Source organism: Prunus persica, chromosome G6, assembly GCF_000346465.2.
Source record: "Prunus persica cultivar Lovell chromosome G6, Prunus_persica_NCBIv2, whole genome shotgun sequence".
In the NCBI taxonomy this organism is placed as follows: domain Eukaryota; kingdom Viridiplantae; phylum Streptophyta; class Magnoliopsida; order Rosales; family Rosaceae; genus Prunus; species Prunus persica.
In genome coordinates this window covers 26,183,996-26,204,572 of record NC_034014.1, presented here as the reverse complement: position 1 = coordinate 26,204,572, position 20,577 = coordinate 26,183,996, and the positions used below count along the sequence as shown (strand labels likewise).

Sequence of the window (20,577 nt, the reverse complement as noted above, 5' to 3'; positions counted from 1 at the left end):
CTTCTCCCTTATTTGCTTGACATGTGTCATTCTCCTTACACTTAAAACAATGTCATTAATATATTATACAAGGTAACTTTTACTTTCCAAATTTACCCTTATTAAATGTATTCAACTTATCCAAAAAAATTTCACAACTTTCTTACCATCTTATTAAATTTTTTTTTTTTGAAAGAAAATGTTTACTTAAAAAAAAGAAAGAGTAAATATCCTTTTTTTTTAATTAAAAAAAAGTCCAAACTTGACGTTAAAAAAAGGGACATTTCCCCCTTTTTTTTTAAAAGCAGACATTTTATTAAATAAAAAAATTAATAAGATTGTAAGAAAGTTGTGAAATTTTTTTGGATAAATTGAATACATTTAATAAGGGTAAACTTGGAAAGCAAAAGTTAGCTTGTATAATATATTAATGACATTGTTTTAAGTATAAGGAGAATGACACATGTCAAGTAAAAAAAGGAGAAAGTTCAAAAGAGAAGGTTAGAGAAAAAGTTGCTAACATTCTCCCTGAGGCTATATCCTTGGTATTTAGTATTTGTTACCATCAACATTCAACACTGTTTAGTCCGTGCCCTGCCCACTAGGGCACTAAGCGAAAAAGAGTTGAAAATTATTTAAAGGTATGTGTCCTTCAACATCATTACGCGATAAATATAAAAGATACTGGTGACTCAAAAACAACAGCGAAAGTTATTTCTTTAATTAATTTCCAATCACTTTTACACTAGCTAGCTCAAATTATTCTTAACGTATCCATTAGATCTATACTTATATATGCTTTTCACCTTTGTAAATGGTACTTTTATGGTTAAACAACACCAAAAGGTTTAGGAAATTCCAAACCTACTTTCAAGGTGGAAGACACATCCGTCAATGGTACAATAATAAGCAAGAGACTGCAAATTTTGAGGATTGATAACAATTCGAACTCGTATTCAATACAAACACTTGGAAATACCATACTCGTTGACTCCTCAAAAATTCATCTTTATCCATTAAGTGACACGTTCGATCATAGTTTGTATTTATTACGTAAAATAGCAAAATAAACTAACAAGTTGTTTGATTGGTCATAATTTTCAAGTTCCATAGTTATAACAACATAGTATCAAGTACCAGCAGTTGTAATTTCTACCTTACCCAATGACGTGTCAACCAGATGTGTGGTCGAGTCACTGAGATCTTGTTTCCTTCAAATGATCTTGGAACAAAAAAGAAAGGTATCGATCCCTTTTGTCATTTGTCACACCAACTTATACAAAATTGTGGTCCATGCGTTCACGGTTGATTAGTAATTACCATGTACTGCATAAAGTGACGGGCTTTTTTTATTTGTTTGGGTCGAAATTGATGGGATAGGGGAAGGTCACAGGTATGTCAAATTGTCAACAAGCGATGTTTTGTCGCGACAAGCCTTGATGGCATGCACTAGCTCTTTAGCCAAATTAAAGGTACACGATCATATTTCTAGGTCCGGCTACTATAATACATAAAAATATAATATTGGTTGGGTCATGGTGATCTATTCATTAGTACCTTTAAGCTCATTAAGTGGTGTAGCACTATTTAAGAGTCATATGTAACTATTTAAGAGTCATATGTATCATTTAATGAGTCATAATGACTCAATAAGTATGATATTTTTATGTGTGGAGTACGTACATAGACATATAGAGCCCACTCAAGTTTACTCATAACACTTATTCAAGCGTAACCTTTTAACATAAGGTAAATTTAATAAATCATATTTTGAAATTCTATGTCAGTCTCTGATTACGTGATTGTAGCATACGTTCTTATAAAGGAAAACTCAAAACCCTCCCACAGTACACTAACACGTCCTCTTTTAAGTGTTTTGATTGAAGTTTTACAAACCTGTCGTTCTTTTTCATCAATTAAAACCCAAGCAATATGAGTACTGCACGATTGTGAAACCAACAACATTAGCATTTCTTATAGTTAACCTTTCCCTATAACTTGCCATATGTGCATAAATTTTGTAGAAATTAATTCTAGATGTTCTTGTATTTAGGTAAAATTAACGTGATTGTAACCATTCAACTGTTAGAAATAAATAATGATATTAATATTTTTTGGAGTTATACATTATTTTCGTACTTGACACATATGCATCAACGATTGAGAAATCATCTATTGACAATACATTTCTTTTAGTTAGATGTAGTCTCTTAACTAGTTGCCATGGAAAAATATGTTAAGCCACAACTAGAACTCATTATGCTGATTAATTACGTTTTAAGGTTTGCCACATATATATAAAATTTGCTTTGTGTCATAAGCTTAATGGTTTTGCAAGAAAGTGCGACTTGGATGAACATATGAATACATGACCGATGATGATTTCTTAATAGTTTTTTTATTTCCTTCGATTTGCTGAATTTGCTTTGCTTTCAACAAGATTGAGAGAATGACTCATCGCTCCAAGATGGGCCATTAAAGGTTAGTTATTCCAGATAATTATTGCCATGCACCATTTGTGAACGTGGGGTGTTTCTTTCTACTACCAAACAGAAAATGATTAAGCATTATGGTCGAAATTAACAAAATATATTATATAGAAGAATATATAAGCTTTTAGTATTGTATCAAATTCAATTACACATTAGAAAATGGAAAAAAACTAATTAGAAGTGCCTTATTAAAATGTTCTACAAGGGTCGTTGAAACATTTAATTTGATCGGCAATTAGAATCTCGTTAATTATTATGACTCCTATTATTGACACTCTAAAATATTCATCATGCATTTTTTCTAATTAAAAAGAGAAAAAACGATGCAAAACAATTATCTTCCACTAATTCAGTCCATCATGGTTTCATTAATACACAATAGAAAATATTGTGAAAAGGGAAACTTATGATATCGAATTAAAGAATAATTATGCGTTTATACATGTTGTACTTGTATCTTCCTATATTGTTGTGCAGTTTTTCGTTGTTTCCGTTATTGCTAAGATTTGCACTAGAAAAATAATTAAAATAAAATTATTAATAGTGAGAAGAAAATATCTTTAAGAGATTAACTGCTAGCTAGCTCTATGCCTCGTAATATTGAATATAGAAGCGTTATTTTCGTATCCAAAATCCCATATATTTATTCATTTTCTATTTGGTCTGTTTTCCAATTTTCATTTTTCGTATTCAAGATGGAAACTAGAAACCAAAGAAATATTAAGTTTTCGTATTTTAACATCAAACTTCTAAGACATTTTAGTTGTGTACGTGTGAGAAATCTCCATTCTCTGTAGTTTAGACTATCGCTTGTATTTAAAAAGAAAACCTAGTATTTTGACTAAAAAAGTAGTTAATAATTCTATATTGTTTTTAGCGGGTTTCACACGCAACAATTAATTTGCTTAAAATGGAACACATAGGATAGGATTTAAGGCTCAAGCTTTTTGTTTTTTTGGGTAAAAAAGGCTTAAGCTTTTGCTTCCTCCTTTAACATGTGCCCAGAAATCCCTTAGCATATGTGGCATGTGCGTGGATAATGAAAGTGACTCAACTATCCACACTGCTGTGTACACGAAATGCTCCTCTTCCTATCCAAACCCACATTGGTTGGACCCATGGCCCACACCTCCATATCAATTAATTAATTATTTAATTAATCAATCCAAAAATAACACATAAAACAAAACAAATAATTACCAAAATAATTATTAAAATTTAATCTGCAAAAGCGGCGATAAAAAGCAGCCAGCACTCACTTATCATTTTCGTAATTTTTAATTTTTAATTTTTAATTTTTTTACTAGACTATCACCGCAGAGAAATTAATAAATAATAAAAATAGAGAAAAACAGAGAGAATATGTCCTCTCAGTCTCTCAGCTCTTCGCTCGTTCTCCCTATAAATATTGAAGCAAGTCGCGCTTGTCCCGAATAAAAACAGAGAGCACTATATCTGTAGACTCTCTCTGCTGAGCTCTTCAGTAGGGTTTTGTTTCTCTCTCTAACTGAAATCGGAACCACCATTTTTCTAACGTTGATAGTATTCTGAGAATACGGAACGCGCGAGAAATGGAGTCGTATGCGATACATTTGGCCATGGCGGCTCTGGTTGGTGCTTCGCTGGTGGCTGTGTCGGCCTACTATATGCACCGCAAAACCCTAAATCAGCTTCTTGAGTTTGCGAAGACGGTGGAGAGGGAGAGAGAGGACAACTCCGATGGCGGTGACTCACCGCAGCACATGAAAAAGCGTAGAAGCCACGCGCGTCGCAAGGGCAGCGGCTATTACCGGCGGTGCTCGGCGTCGTTGCCGGACGTGACGGCGATCTCAGGCGGGATTGACGGTGACGATCATAGGCGCAACGGCTTGCTTCCGGTTGATGGTATTCCTGCCGGGTTGCCGAGGCTGCACACGCTTCCGGAAGGTATGGCTCGGCTGGATTTGTCACCAGAATAATCAATTTTCGCTTTAATTTCATAATTTTGATTTGATACATATAGTCGTGCCGCGTAGTTTTTGGATTGGCTTCGTCATTTGGACATATGGTTTTCTTTAGGATTATCAATGCCTCAATAGCTCCTTCTAAACTACAGTGTATTGGTATTTTATAATATAAGTCTGCACTAATTGAAATACTCATAGATATTGCCTTATATGGCATCTCTGTATGATGAGAAGTAGTAAGCATGACACTCATTTACTTTCATTTATTTTTTAGCCTAACCAAAGAGTAAACCAAAATGGAATTAGAACTTACTTGTTGAAAGTAAGGTATGCTGTATTCATAGAGTTTTGGTGGCTACTTTGATTCCTAAAATTACTCAAATGGGCATGAAAAGAGAAACAAACAAATGGAACAAATAAGATACTCCGCGGGAGCTCATCTGTAAATGTCGAACAAGGAAAAGATACTAAAATATACAGGACACAAATTGGATGCGACAAGTTTTCTATGTTGTCATGTTATCCACATGCAAACTGGCAAATGGATTTTCCATTTCCTCTTGACACCTTAAGTGGGCTGGAACATGGTCGCAAAGAGTGAAATTAATGCAAGTAATGATGAAAGATTTTCTTTCACAATGTATATTTTCTTTGTGCTTGATGTTGTTATTAGGCTCGGATATAATATGAATTGTGCAAATGCGCAGTGTTTCACGAAGTTTCCTTTTTACCCTCTCTGTCATTACCAAATTTTTGATATCAAAGCACCAGTGTGATAGATGCCAGTTTCCTTTGCTGTTAAAGTACAGACTTCTTCTTTTTCAGGGAAATCTACTGAGCTTGCGAGTTCAGCTAAGAGAACTGGTAATCTTATACGTCCAACTTCTCCTAAGTCTCCAGTTGCAAGTGCCAGTGCCTTTGAGAGTGTAGAAGGATCAGATGATGAAGATAATATGACTGACAATGCTAAACTAGGCACTGTGGTGAGTTTATTCACTGTGCAGCATGTGTGTGTCAGAGTGAGAGAGAGAGGGAGGTGCAAACCTCCATAATCTCACTTTCTTTAAAGTAACATGATGTTCTTGCACATTGTACTTGGCCTCACATTATTATTGCATATTCCAGTGAATGTGTGCACCTGAATTTTATTCTTCAGGGAAACTGAGTTTGTTTCGTTATTCTTGAAAAAATTCTTACGGATATCTGGAATTGGATTTGGACATCTCTTTCAGGGGCCAGATGGTAAAATCCTTTTTGAGAATTTACCGAACCATGTTAATGCCAATGGAGAGCAAATTCCTATAGCTCCTTCAAGTATGATTCGGTCCCATAGTGTATCTGGTGATCTGCATGGCGTTCAGCCTGATCCAATTGCAGCTGATATTTTAAGGAAAGAGCCAGAACAAGAGACTTTTGCTAAACTTAAAATTACTCCTACTGGTATGAGCTCTTTCTCTTCACCCAGAAGTACACTTCTGTGGTTGTTTCCTTTTTATTTATGATTTATTATATATTACAATTTCATGCATATTTTAAGAAGATGTGTTATTTGAAGGGTTTTGTATGGACTTGCTGTATATCATTGAACATTACTTGTTGCTGCCAACTAAAAAGATACTAATACAAATTGTAACAAATAAGAAGTTCTAGGAAACATTAAGAACAAGGAGCACATTTTCAACTCTTGGGGAACATTGACAAAAAACTGCATAACCTGAGTGGGTAATATTAAAGATAGCAGTGGTTTTAACAAGATAATTGATTCCATTAAACTTTTGATATCAGGTCAAAGAAGCATGTATATTCTGTATGTGCAAATATTCATGGTGGAAGCCTAAACAATGTTCCTTTACTAACTTCCCCTGTTCACCATATTCTTGCTTCTTATTATTTGGTTTTGATGAGTTACTGATTGTGTTTCAACTAGTTTAAGTACGTGATGTTAAATTGTAATTTTGAAACTGGAGAGTGGGAATGACATCTACTTGGTTCTGTTTTCATCTATAACTTTTCCAGAAGTGCCATCTACCGATGAAGTGGAGGTCTATGTGGTTCTTCAAGAATGCCTTGAATTGCGAAAAAGATATGTATTCAGCGAGACAGTTGCTCCGTGGGAGAAAGAAATTATATCTGACCCCAGTACCCCAAAGCCTAACCCAGCACCATTTTTTTATACTTCTGAGGAGAAGTCTGATGTGAGTTTGTACTTTTCAAATTAGTATTCTAACCTCTAAGCTCTAACTCAGAAAAATGGTTTTTTTTTTTGGGGGTCCAATTAACACACTTCTCCTTTGTTCTGCAGCATTATTTTGAAATGCAAGATGGGGTTGTTCATGTGTATCCTAATAAAGATTGTAAGAGGCTGTTGCTGTGTATCTTTCTTGTTTTGTCATAGTTGAGGGACATTTGTTCCTCTGTAGAGATCTTAATGCACATTTACCCCCTCCCCCTCTTTCGCAGCAAGAGAAGAGCTTTTTCCTGTTGCCGATGCAACAACCTTCTTTACTGACCTACATCACATACTTCGAGTTATAGCAGCAGGGAATATCAGAACTTTATGCCATCATCGACTGAATCTTCTGGAACAAGTAAACAGACCTTTGTTGATAATTATTAGTCATTGAGATGCTTGTCGATGCTCTTTTCTACGTGGGAGCAGTAATAGTTCTTTGACAATGTGTTTATTTGTCTGTCATTCAGAAATTCAATCTTCATTTAATGCTTAATGCGGATAGGGAATTTCTGGCTCAGAAAAGTGCTCCGCATCGTGACTTTTATAATGTCAGAAAAGTTGATACACATGTTCATCATTCGGCATGCATGAACCAGAAACATCTTTTGAGGTTTATAAAATCAAAGTTGAGGAAAGAGCCTGATGAGGTAATTTAAAAGTTTTATGCTGATATTTTGTTAAGTGGTTCTCTCTTCCCTTTATTTCTATCAACTGTGCATAATCATTCCAAACTTGATAGTTTCCTAAGGGGCTATGCAAATAGTCACTTAACTGTTGAAAAGAGGTTTATTATAATAATAGTTATGACTATTGCATGATATTCACTTATTCTCGAGTTCTGTGTACTTCTATTCAGGTTGTGATATTTCGAGATGGAACCTATTTGACCTTGAAAGAGGTTTTTGAGAGTTTGGATTTGACTGGGTATTTTATTCTGCCATTTTTTATTTAAAAAAAAATATACATATTCGAATATCTTATTGTTATCAATTCTTGTTCATGTATTAAAAATATTTATTTTAAGCAGCAGGAAATAATCTCTCACATTTGTTTCAACAGGTACGACCTAAATGTTGACCTTTTGGATGTTCATGCAGACAAGAGCACATTTCATCGTTTTGATAAGTTTAATCTCAAGTACAACCCCTGTGGTCAAAGTAGGCTTCGTGAGATTTTCCTTAAGCAGGATAATCTTATTCAAGGTATTGTTTTTTGTTTGCTCAATTATTAAAAGTTACTGCGTTATAGTGAAGAACTAGACTCTTAAGCCATGGCTTTGAGATGTCGTTTCTATCCATTTTAAAGAATTTATCACGACGATTAATTTTTTAGTCAGCGATCAATATATAAATTGTGGTCTTAGATAATCTCTTCTTGAATAGGTCGTTTCCTTGCTGAGCTGACCAAGCAAGTGTTTTCTGATCTGTCTGCCAGTAAATATCAGGTGCTTCCTTGCTCCTGTTTGCAGATAGGTTTTTATCCATGATCTGGTCTCTGTTTGTCGTCTTAATCACTTTCTGAGCAATCCTTGCCTTGTCATGTGTGAATGTTCATTGCGTGTCTTTGTTGTGTTTCTGCATGTTTAGATAGATCAGCCTCACCTGATGCTCCATTTTTCTGCTGCAGATGGCTGAGTACAGAGTATCAATATATGGTAGGAAGCAAAGTGAGTGGGACCAAATGGCTAGTTGGATAGTGAACAATGAATTATACAGTGAGAATGTTGTTTGGTTGATTCAGGTAAAAAAAATGAATTGTTCTTCTCTGTAACGTTTATAAGATTAGTGGAATTGTATGGTTCTATTCCACAAGCACTTGTTTTAGATAAAAATCTTGAATGTTACTCGTGTTGGTTTTTACTTGTAATTTTCTTCCTTCTTTCAGTTGCCACGGTTGTACAATATATACAAGGAAATGGGAATAGTAACATCATTTCAGAACATTCTTGACAATATCTTTATTCCACTATTTGAGGTTACCATAGATCCAGATTCTCATCCACAACTGCATGTTTTCCTGAAACAGGTTTGTCACCTTGTCTGCAAAATCTTCAATATTTTTTTCGTTTATGTAGGTTAATTAGGTTAGTTTACATGTTTAGAATCTCAAAAGGACCCTAAAAAATTCTTCTTCTCTTATACTTTTTCCCTATATGTTATAAACGTTGGTCTGATTAATATGTAAGTCAAGCTACCATCACTGGGTTTACATTTAAGTATTCTCCTCATTGAAGAGAATTTCGGGAAATCAGGCTACTGTTTTGCATATATGTATAGGTTTGAAGAAGTTCTTGCTTTGATGCTTAACTTAAACATGCTTGAATTTCCAGGTTGTGGGGTTAGATTTGGTGGATGACGAAAGCAAACCTGAAAGACGCCCCACAAAACACATGCCAACACCAGCACAATGGACCAATGTATTCAATCCTGCATTTTCATACTACGTGTACTACTGTTATGCTAATCTCTACACATTAAACAAGGTATGCTGTCAAAAACAATTTTACACTTTACTATGTTCTGTATCTATTCCCCATACTATCTGAAGAACAGCTTTGTGATTAGGGTAGTATAACTTCTATCGTATCCCTCTTGTCCCTTGTGATTGTTTACGCATTTTCCTTGTTTATAATCATGAAAGTCAAATGGGTTTTGTTCTTTTACTTTTTTCATTGTTGTAAGTCTCATTTGCAGTGGTTGCAATACCAGGGCCTAGATCTCATAAAAATACTAGAATCTTTACAAGTTCAAGAAATAGTAAAATCATTCCAATTATTTAAAATGTTTGGTGTTCGCTTTTAATTTTCTGTAGTTCTCCTAATTGCGTACTTAATATCTGTTTATGCCATATATTGTCATCAAATGCTGAGCTGTTGGATTTTTATTTATAGCTTCGTGAATCAAAAGGCATGACAACAATCAAATTTCGTCCGCATTCTGGGGAGGTATATATATTAAAGATTTATTCTCTCTTTGAACACAAGTATTGCATAATGTGAAGTCATTTGCTCAATAATTTTCAGGCTGGTGACATTGACCACCTTGCTGCAACCTTTCTTACCGCAAATAATATTGCACATGGAATCAATTTGAGAAAATCTCCCGTGCTTCAATATCTGTATTATTTAGCCCAGGTTAGGAGAAAGGATTCTTATTTATAGGATAAATGACTTTGCCTTATGCAATTTCTGATTCTCTACAATCGCTTGTTTATCTTATCAGATTGGCTTGGCTATGTCACCCCTGAGCAACAATTCTCTGTTTTTGGACTACCATCGGAACCCTTTTCCTATGTTTTTCTTACGAGGTCTTAATGTTTCTCTTTCTACTGATGATCCTCTCCAAATCCACTTAACAAAAGAACCTTTGGTGGAAGAATATAGTATAGCTGCTTCTGTGAGCTCTCTCTCTCTCTCTCTCTCTCTCTCTCTAGCTAGCGGTATGTAAAGGCCCAGTTACTGAGAAGTTCTTCCTTTACAGGTATGGAAATTGAGTTCATGTGACCTATGTGAAATTGCCCGTAATTCTGTCTACCAATCTGGTTTTTCACACGCACTTAAGGTACGTTACTATGTTATTGCATTACATAATCTAGTCACTGCATCTAGCTACATACCAGATTTGAATGTGCAATTGATTTCCCACACATGCACTTGGTTTGTAATGTTATGAGTCATTATTCTTGATGAGCTTATTTCTCTGAAATAACGTATGAGTAGTTGTGGTTGATGGTGTTGAACTTGAGTCTTCAAATTTTCTGGTTCAGTCACACTGGATTGGCAGAGAGTACTATAAGAGAGGGCCAGATGGAAATGACATCCACAAAACAAACGTGCCTCATATCCGGGTGGAATTTCGTGAAACGGTGGGGAACTTTTTCTATTCTCTCTGTGATTTCTTCCATGCATTGCTTGTTTAGGCTTCATCTCTCTCTCTCTCTCTCTCTCTCCCACAGACACACACACCACCACGCAACAATCGAATACCTCATTTTATATCATCTTATTATTATGCATATAATCCCTAACATAGGGGTGCAACTGCCAATGAGCGTCTAGTAGCTTTCAATTTCTCTGGCTGTTGTAAATGAACAACCCTTGGAGAATACTGAAAGAACTAAGAAATATACCAAACTGCTTGCAGATCTGGAGAGAAGAGATGCAACAGGTTTATCTCGGAAAGGCCATGATCCCTAAAGAAGTTGAGAGGTGATGTCGAAAGGCATGCGCAACTTTAAGCCATACTTGAAGAGTAATCTGATAAGATGTACGACTGGCTAGCGATTCTTGTTTAAAGGATATGCCATACATTCCAGGGAAGTGCCAGAAGCCATATGCAAGCATGAGGCAATGGTTGGGGGGTCTAAGAATGAGGTGGACATGTACATGCCCAAAGTCGAGATTAAGAAGTGCGTCACTTCAGATTCAGCTAGAGTTAGTTGGAGTCGAGAAATACAGACAAGAAAGAGGAAATGCCACTCGATCCTTAGTCAAATAAGAGTGGTTTTTGTACTACTGAAGTTAATTACTAGGGTTTCATAATTAACTTCGCTGTAACATGAATATTGAATATTGTATTGTCGCAGTTAGTTTTATGTCAGAGATATCACAATATGATGCTCATTCAAGACTCCTATAAACAATCATTCCTCCTCTCTCTCTCTCTCTCTCTCTCTCTCTCTCTCTCTCTGTGAGAAAAATACAACGAAATTTGAAATTCAGACAAATTTCCTGAAAATTGTCACTCCATGAAAATGTCTTGGATTGAAATTAATTTCTCAAATATAAGTAGCTGCTCATCACATTCTCTTAAATTCAAAAGAAACCGTACAAATGTTATTCACTAGGAATGAAAGGGAAAACTATTCCTCTATTTCTTCTTGTACTGCTTGATCTCTTTCGTTATACCTTCAGCAAGTGAATCAACATCATTGTTCTTCCCAAAAAATTTAACAAATTCCATTTTGGGACTCATTAAGTACCTGCACAGAAACGGAATTCAACAAGCATCACGAGACCAACAGAGAAATGACTCATATTAACAACGAAATGAACAAACGACCACACAAAAGAAAAGTAGAAGACCATATGTATAGCATATTTGTTCTACGAAACGCTATCGATCAGTAAGAATTCAGAACGCGCTAAACAAATTTAAAGATTGGTTAAGGGACAGTTCAGTTCATATAGCAGGGATATTTCACACTAGCACATGCCCACATAAGTAAGCTGCTTTTATGAATAGGAAAGAAGGAATCAATATGGTAAAAGAACATTTTGGAAAATGTTGATACATACATGACTATGGAATGGTCGACAAGATAATCTGAGTCTTCTTCTTGGGTCTTCATGTAATATACTCGATATGCACGAGCCACGCTCCGTATTTCATCCGAGCTACCAGTTAACCCGATCAGCTTTGGATGAAACTCTGAGACAGTTGAGAAAAAGATATCAGGCATGAACTTACATCATGTAATTTTTACCTATTACAACGAGATCTAGGGTAGCACACTAAAATCTTGACAAGCACCTTTGACATATTCACGGACTTGCTCAACGGTGTCCCTTTCAGGATCAACAGATATGAACAAGGGTACTATCTCAATCCCTCCTTTTTCCTCTGCAGACACAACAGAACATCAATGATATAAGGAATTGCATGCTTGAGAATACAAATAATAAAAGTACAAGATCAGAAAATGGACATATCAACTTCGGGAAAAGAAAGAAAGAGAAGGCAGATCCTCGTTCAAACATAGGACTCACTTATTTTATCAACTGCAGCAGCTAACTTCTGTAACTCATCTGGGCAGATATCAGGGCAGTGAGTGAAACCAAAGTATAGCAATGTCCATTTCCCCAAAAAATCTTTTTCAGTTACTCGCTTCCCGTCATGGTTGATAAGATTGAATGGACCCCCAATGGCAGCCTTTCCCACAGATGGTCCTTGCTTTACTTCCTTGGATGCTTTAAATATTTCTGCAGCAAAATAATGAGAGGAGTTAATCCTTGGGTGAACAGAGTATGTAACCATTTACGCACACAAGCAGCATCTTGTGAGTCAAAGCTGAAAGCATCCTTAGACAGAATGAAAGGAGCTAATTATCAGAGCAAAAGGCTACAAATTTAACATCAAAATCAGCATTGGCAGCATATATCACACATGACACATCAAACAGAGCATGGGGCAAGATTAAAAAGAGACACGGACAAAGTTGCAGACTCATGGACTTCAACTCCAACATGCAAGACTCACATACATCCAACTCACCATAGTAGTCTACCTTCTATATGTTGTCTCTTTTCCTTGTCGTAATAGAGTACAATTCCAGCTCCAGTTGCTACCAGCAGCAGAAAACTCAACCACGAAACCGGCTGCAAAAGACAACCTCAAAAATCAACATTTCAATTACATTTTCATATTTGAATAAAAAGAACATGCGCTATACGATTACCCCTCCTCGAACAGATTTCCCAGCATTATTACTTTCATGTGATTCCCCAGACTTGTTCCCATCGCCAGAATGATCAGAATTTGCATTTTCTGAAGTTTTTGATTCTGGGTTTCCTTCATTTGCTGCAGTATTGGTTATGGTTGAAAGAAGACATCTTCGATAAATTCCCAGCGACTGCGGTCCAAGCAGATGAAACAACAGAATATGAAATAAGCTCCAGCTAATTCGATTTGAGAAGAAAAACGGGAATAAAGGAGAGGAAATTTTGAAACTTTACTAATTCTCTTCTCTAAAGCCAAATGGAGAAAGAACAGAAAAGAGTAGCAGAGATGATATACGATTGAAGAAGACGAACCTGTTGAAGGAGTGGAAGATGCCGATTTTGAAGAGACTCAGCTAGCGGTGGTGACGAAATCGGCAACCTGGATCGGACCAGATAGCGGTTGACGTAACGAAGATGATTTACGGTCCTGGAAATGATGGTCGCCATGGATCGTAGCGGTGTGGAGAAAGCTAAACCCTTTTTCTTTTTCTGGTGAAGAATGCTAAAACCCCTTGCAAAGCTTTCTTTCTTTTCTTGTCAAATTTGATTTGCAATAGCGTTTGGAGGTTTATGTCTGTAACAGTGATAGTGGGCTTGCGGGCTTGGTAACAAATTGATGGGCTTTCTTCTTCTTCTTTTTTTTTTAAAAAAAATTTTGCGTTTTTTTCCTCTCGCCGGGGTACAAAACAGTGAAATGCAAACCGATCCAAAACAACCGAATCAATCCAATTAATTCTTTCTGCCATTTTACATGTTTCTATTAGTTTACTGTAATACTTAATTATAATTTTATTTCTAAATTTGTATTGAATTTTGATATGCATCATTGGCTATCTTGCATGAACTACATAGAAAAATGTGGACTTAGGCACAGGATGAGTTTTGAAAGTCACCAAGAATACAAGAATGGCCTACTCTCACGTCAATATGCGAAGAATTTTGGAAATAGATGTTTGAGTTTACCATGCACAACATAAAAGGGGAAAAGCCGCGTAAAAGGGGTCTAATTAGCTTCTAACTCAGCTGCTGATTACAATATTGTAAAAGGTTTAGAATCACCAGAGTTTAAACAAGTTGGAAACTAACGACATGCTACGTGCATTCAAAAGCACATCTACGAAACACAACTTCTTTACGCTGGCGGAGAAAGAAAAAGCATTCCATTTCACCATATACAGATGCTGCAATAACAGGCCCACAACCACCACCCAAGTATCAACGGTCTTTGAAAGACTGCAGCCAGGGGAAAAAAAAGTACAAGGCATTAGAAACAAATATCATATATGTATATATATATATATATTCTCAAATATTCAAAGGAAGCAAATTTTACAAGAAAGAAAACTTACATCCATGTTTCTAGATAAATCCTTCATCTGTTCAGCAAGTTGTTCCTTCTTCTTGGCAGCTGCATAAGCAAAATCATTGTAAAATAACATCACAACAATATACTCAAATGTGTAGTAGAGTGACCAACTAATATTATTGAACAATACACCGCAACATTACCAATGCTTGAAATATCTTCAATCCTTTTTGACGTCCTCACAGCAAACCTCTGGAATGCACGGCTGAAAAGACCAGACAAATTTCATGTAAGAGATCAGTTCCATTACAAGCATAGCTCAAGGAATGCAGAACATAATTTTCAAGAAAGAAAAAGGCCCAATATCTTTGGTTTTTTAGTTTGTGCAGTCATCTCCACAATCATTACAAGCCTACACAGAGTCATCATAAGCATAACACTATAAACAGAATGACGACGCAGGAGAAAATCCGGTGCTGAGCAGGACTGATTACAGGTCTAAGTGACAACATTTCTCTTACAAGGGGGCACACATACATGCAAAAAAAAGAATGAAATTTATCTCACATAACTACAAATATTTCACAACCAATAAGCAAATCCATTGTGGTAGCGAATATTCCTCAAGGCCACAAAAAAAAGCTTTACTTAGAATGCTTCAGGATTCAAACCAGTATGCATCACCAGTATTGTAAATAGCATGCCCACATAGAATGCATCAAACCAGAAAGTAAAACAACAAGAAAAGAACAGTAAAATATAGAATCTTAAACTAAAACAACACCCAGAACTGTGGCAAAATATTCTCAACGCTCCAAATTAGAGGTTTTGAATTTGTTTCGCTTCTGGGAGCATACCAATCAGGAATTTAATGGCTTATTAAGAAGCTTTATTCACTAGCTCAATACTCATTAGCAGCGACAAAATGGAACAAATCACATATACAAGATCATATAAAATCATAATACAACCATAAAAAAATGTTCTTTTGCGGGGAAAAATTTCCTCAAGCATCTAAATTTCCATAGCGCATAAAATTTTCGCGCCACAGCTGAAACAAGATTGACGCTTTGAGATAATTTTGCTTCAAGGGAACGAGCCAATCGGGAACAGAGTGATGTCCGTGTGGCCAGAGAAAGAAGCTTTCAACAAATCAAAAGCTAATCAAATAGGATTACAGGATCGAGAGGTACCTGTTGGCAAGGCTATTAACCAGAACCTCATTGACGAGGTAGGAGACAACTCTGTTCATGAAATTCGCACCTCCCGCCATGGTTGTATATTGTCGTTGCCTAATCAGAGAGAAAAAAATCGGACCCAAAAAATAAATTCAGAGAGAGAAAATTAACTGGTTCACAGAAAAGAGGCGCGATATTTGACTAAACCCTAACCGCAAACCTCAGCTTTGATCTTTAAAGATAATGAGTGAGATTTAAATCCCAAAGATGATTAGAGACTGAGAGAACCCTAATTGCGGGAATTTTTACCTGAACAGCGTTGGTGATCAGAAAATGTCGTAGTTTCTCGAATCTCCCAGAAACAACAACGGTTAGGTGGCTTTGATTTCGTTGAGCCTCCAAATATGGCGATACAGTAAAGAACAATCTTCTAGTCGGGCTTTCGGCTGGGTTGTACTGCTCACAACATTGGGCCTGAATGTAGGGCCCACATTCTTGGGCTGGATTTAAGGCCCACATGCTTGGGCTGGATTTTAAGGCCCTCATGCTCGGGCTAGATTTTAAGGCCCACAGGCTTGGGCTGGACTGATACTCTAGAGACCGACGGATGGATGTGGGGTCGCACGGCGATGTTCACGTAGATAATATTGTTGATCGGAATTCATGTATGCATGTACGATTGTTCTTAGGGCATTTTTGGAAGTTGATGTAGACATATTGTTAACGGTAATTCATATAGAGTGCTGCTAAACGAACCATAAAATTAGCTGAATACACCATACTACCAAACTGTTTATTGAATTACTAATTTATCATAATATAAAATGACCAAAAATGATATATTGAATTGTGAAACAAATAAAATTTTAATAAGTACACCTTACTCACTATATTCAACCCTTATCAGACATAGAAAAGTCTTCGTATTGCTTGGTGCTCACGAATAACACAGCGAGTACTAGTTTAAGATTGGTATTACGAAATTAAAGATTTTGATGAAACCCAAAATCTGAAAAGAGGGCACAGATTCTTGTAAAAAGAAAAACTTGGTTTAGGATTGGTATTAGAGTGTTGTACTAGGACTATTTTTGGTAGTTAAATAGGGTGTACTTAGTTAATTTTACATTTTGATTAAAATATTAAGGTTAACTTAGATTATAAGGTGTACTCAGTTAATTTTAAGGTTCGTTTAACAGCACTCTTCATGTATGCATGTAAGTTCTTAGGGCATGTTTGTAAGTGAAATTAAAATTCCTAGAGACACTTTCACATAACCAAAATTGTTTGACATAAAAAGGTGAAAGTGTTTCCATGTTATAAAAGGGTTTAGGGTTTGGAGAGAAGCGTGTGGAAATGCTTTCTGGAAGAAGCAACGATTCAAAAAAACACTTTTTGTAAACACTTGGATTTTTATTTAAAATTTCAACATGCTTCTAATAAAAATGGCTTACGAACAAAAATGCTTTCTAGAGTAGAGAAGCATTTTCAAATGGGCTCTTTATCGACTTAAGAGATCCTTTGATGTATTCACTCATTTGTTTTTCTTATTTTTTTCCTTTATGTTATTAACTCATTGGGTTTCACTGTTTATTGTTGTGAAATAAGATTTGGCGGGCAATCTACTTGGCCAACAAACAACCTACGGAAATTCAACCAGAAAGCTGAACGAGTACATTTCATGCTAAGCACACACCTCTTATTTACTTGTTCCTTTTGCTCTGCTAAGTCCTCCAGGCTCACAAATATGATGCATGTTTTGTTGATGAATTTAAAAAATGGCTATATTGTAGCTGTTATGTTTACCAAAACAGAGCTGACAACAAAGACCACACTAACAAGTTGCTTCAGCAGCTTGGCTGTACAATTCAATTCAATTCAAATACAATGTAAACAAATGAAACAAGAATTCATATTGAACAGCAAGAAGTTATGCGTGGTGGTACTTTTAATTGATACCTCTCTCGTTGTTGCTTAACAAACATGAAACATGTATGGCTACAAATGTGCCAAAAATATTTGGTTCCATGTATCTGGAACTCCTGGAAGACACCAATGTATGCAATCTGAATTGTGCAGCACATCAGCTTTTTGCTCATCTGTTAGTACTTTGCCTCCGGTCTCGGTGTAAACTTTTGTGTGAGCATCAACTCTGTGATTTGACATCTGGGTTACGTTCAGGACTGAAACAGGAACTTTCATTCTCTTCAACACTTCAGCCACGACGCGCATGACCCTCTTGTCTGAACCAGTTCCCCAGAACCCCTTCTTCAAGAATGGCTTTGTCTCATTGAAGCATCTCATCCCTTCTGGGTTGTCCCAGTCTGCACTTCTGCAAATTACAAATTTGACTTGTTATGTTTGGTTTTGGGGTTTTTTTGTTACGCTAATAAGTTTGTGTGTGTGAGAGAGAAAAAGAGAGAGAGAGAGAGACCTCATGTGTGTAGGGGACATGGTAGTGAAAAAGACTCGAGTTTTGTTGGGATTGACATTTGAGTCAACCCAGTTGGCCCATGTTTTCAATGCTATTCTGTAGGCAGCTGGTGCTTCTAGTTCTTCATACCCTTCTTCCCCATTTGGAAATGAGCCCCAGCTGTGTTCAAATTACACATTGCTTGCCAATCAATCTTAAATGGCAAAAACAAAATGCCAATACTTCAAAAAGTTTCTTTGGTTGATTGAGAAACTTACTATGATTTGATGGTATAGCCGCTCATCCACCATACATAAGTATTGAACACAAGGATATCAACTCCTTCCCAGTGTTTGGCATGCTTGGCAATTGAATCCACTTTTAGTATTCTTTCCTTCGGATTTCCTATTATATGGAGGTCAGAATTCGACTCAACCAGAAATGGAGCCCAGTAGAATTCAATACTAGCATTATATTCCTGAACATGGAAACATTTCATTACTTAGCTTGAAATCGTAGACATTAAGAATGGCCATTCAATTCTTGGATTGAAAGCTAAGAACTATATATACCTTGGCTTTGAAGACTGTATGAGCGCGCCCTCGTCGAATGGACTTTTGGTCCTCAGGTATGATGAATTCAACCATGCAGACCAAAGATTGCCATTGACCTCTTTGCAATGAATCCCCAACAAACAATAGCCTCTTGCCCCTAAGTTTCTCAAGAGTAACTTCTGGATCAAATCTACATATAAAGTTGTCAAAGATAATTGTTAGGTAAATAGAACTTCATGCAGAAGTATATGTGATTTGACATGAATTGTAACTTGTCAACCTTGGCAAGGTGCAGTCTTCTATCTGCCATTCCCAGTGAAGATAGTCAGAATCCGGCCGTCCATTCTTGTGACAAGAAACTTGCCTGTCAAGATATGGGCAGCTTCTGTCTGTGTAAAGAGGCTTGATAGAACGGTTGAACACCCACTTTCCATTCTCAACACTGCACTCCTCCGGGTCAAACACAAATCTATCATCTACTACAGAACCGTCTATCTTATCCTCTGTAGCATTTCTATGATCATCTGTTAGATATATACAAAAAATTAATTAGAAAGAATTATTGGTGGAAATTTCAACATGGAAAAAATAAAATCAATAATTAGAATTGGTACAGCAGGAGACTTACCATTTTTTATGACAGAACCTCTTTTGGAACAGGACTTAATCTTGAAAAAAGGGTTTGAAGAAAGAAGTATACTAATTCTTTCAGTGTAAAGAAAACTGATGAAGGCAATAGTGCAGAGCATGATAATTGGGAAATGTAACTTTCCTCTAAAGGCCTTCATTGTGCCTGAAGTGGAAGGTGCTAAGCTCATGGCAGTGGAGAGTGGAGAGTGGAGAAGCTTGATTGTGGGTTAAGAAAGATAAAAGGAGGATATATGCACTGGTGTGCAACAGAATGATTAGGACTTAGTGAGAGGTTTTTATTTTTTTGAGAAATATTTAATGGGTTTTTGAGTAGGAGTAAAGCTAAAGCCATGTATTGGGTGGGTTGGGAAATTACTTTTTAAAAAGTATTTGATGGAGGTGAGGCTAGTGGGGGGGAAAGTTGCAAGGCTAACATCCTGGGTTCCTTGTGTCATCTGCATATAGTGGAAGCTATATGATCTTCCAACAACTGTGCCATTGCTTTCATATACATAAACACTTCAGAATCTTTATTAGGTGGGAAAAGCTCTTTAATTTTTCTACAAAGGGTAATAAATCACTCTCTCTCTCTCTCTCTCTCTCTCTCTCTCTCTCTCTCTCTCTTATGACTTGACTTCTTTCTAGGACATCATTTCAAAATAGATAGTTATAACAAAATATGCAGTAAAACCGACCCTTGTGAAAAATTGGTATCTGTTGAAGGCAAGTATCAGTTCAAAATGGTTGACAGTTGAACTATGTACAGGCTGGAGCCTCCAGCCCAGTGCAAGATTTGTAAAATACTAAAACGTGGTGCAAATTTTATAAGCCATTCCCATCCCCAACAAATATTAACCCACCCCTGCCAGTCCATGCTGTCTCTATTATAATAAACCAATCTAAAACATCATGACCACCCCTATAAAAATTCATGATTCCGTCGTTGCAGTTGACCCCAATATGTAGACTCAAGTTGGGTCAATTCCTACAAGACTGAAAACTACGTACCTTGAATTGTATAAAGACTGCATGTCTCTATACTCTGCTGCTTCTAAATATTCAACAGCGAAAACAACAAATGCCTTTTTGATGGTTCTTTTTGAAATATTTCATTTTCAGGTTGTTAAGGTGTTTTCATAGAAATGATGAGAGCATGCTGCTGAGGTATACAGTATTGTACTGATTTATAGATTGTTGCAGCAGTATATCAGCAACCACATATCTGCTCTTGTACATCATCATTGCTTTTCAATCCAAGCCACTTCAACTTATAGAGGCCCAGATGGTTGAGGTTTGCATAAATGGTTTTCTGGTTGTGAAGATGTTTTTATGCAGTTGATATGGACATGG

At 36.4% G+C, this 20,577-nt stretch overlaps 4 protein-coding genes across 5 annotated transcripts; 1 reads left to right on the top strand and 3 right to left on the bottom strand.

Moving 5' to 3' along the window:
* Nucleotides 3,890-11,288, top strand: LOC18772560 (AMP deaminase). Its single transcript, XM_007208027.2, has 19 exons — nucleotides 3,890-4,397; nucleotides 5,243-5,400; nucleotides 5,650-5,857; nucleotides 6,434-6,612; nucleotides 6,720-6,771; nucleotides 6,878-7,005; nucleotides 7,118-7,297; nucleotides 7,507-7,574; nucleotides 7,710-7,852; nucleotides 8,033-8,094; nucleotides 8,277-8,390; nucleotides 8,535-8,675; nucleotides 8,980-9,132; nucleotides 9,541-9,594; nucleotides 9,673-9,783; nucleotides 9,872-10,045; nucleotides 10,130-10,210; nucleotides 10,416-10,514; nucleotides 10,793-11,288. The coding sequence occupies exons 1-19, from the start codon at nucleotides 4,043-4,045 to the stop codon at nucleotides 10,859-10,861; spliced, it is 2,529 nt and encodes an 842-aa protein (XP_007208089.1). The 5' UTR covers nucleotides 3,890-4,042; the 3' UTR covers nucleotides 10,862-11,288.
* LOC18772079 (protein SCO1 homolog 1, mitochondrial) lies at nucleotides 11,387-13,687 on the bottom strand. Of its 2 annotated transcripts, XM_020565634.1 has the most exons (7): nucleotides 13,462-13,687; nucleotides 13,107-13,280; nucleotides 12,936-13,026; nucleotides 12,418-12,630; nucleotides 12,182-12,271; nucleotides 11,947-12,079; nucleotides 11,387-11,630 (listed from the first exon to the last, which is right to left on the bottom strand). In XM_020565634.1, the coding sequence occupies exons 1-7, from the start codon at nucleotides 13,594-13,596 to the stop codon at nucleotides 11,519-11,521; spliced, it is 948 nt and encodes a 315-aa protein (XP_020421223.1). In that variant the 5' UTR covers nucleotides 13,597-13,687; the 3' UTR covers nucleotides 11,387-11,518. The 2 variants fall into 2 exon arrangements, with proteins under 2 accessions (XP_020421223.1, XP_020421222.1); XM_020565633.1 differs by lacking the exon at nucleotides 11,387-11,630 and having other exon boundaries at nucleotides 11,637-12,079.
* LOC18772710 lies at nucleotides 14,078-16,040 on the bottom strand. The gene is made up of 5 exons (XM_007205019.2): nucleotides 15,943-16,040; nucleotides 15,649-15,747; nucleotides 14,659-14,720; nucleotides 14,499-14,557; nucleotides 14,078-14,382 (listed from the first exon to the last, which is right to left on the bottom strand). The coding sequence occupies exons 2-5, from the start codon at nucleotides 15,726-15,728 to the stop codon at nucleotides 14,365-14,367; spliced, it is 219 nt and encodes a 72-aa protein (XP_007205081.1). The 5' UTR covers nucleotides 15,729-15,747; nucleotides 15,943-16,040; the 3' UTR covers nucleotides 14,078-14,364.
* On the bottom strand, nucleotides 17,388-19,426 carry LOC18772609 (protein trichome birefringence-like 3). The gene is made up of 6 exons (XM_007205696.2): nucleotides 19,226-19,426; nucleotides 18,878-19,121; nucleotides 18,616-18,787; nucleotides 18,322-18,521; nucleotides 18,065-18,223; nucleotides 17,388-17,962 (listed from the first exon to the last, which is right to left on the bottom strand). The coding sequence occupies exons 1-6, from the start codon at nucleotides 19,413-19,415 to the stop codon at nucleotides 17,629-17,631; spliced, it is 1,299 nt and encodes a 432-aa protein (XP_007205758.2). The 5' UTR covers nucleotides 19,416-19,426; the 3' UTR covers nucleotides 17,388-17,628.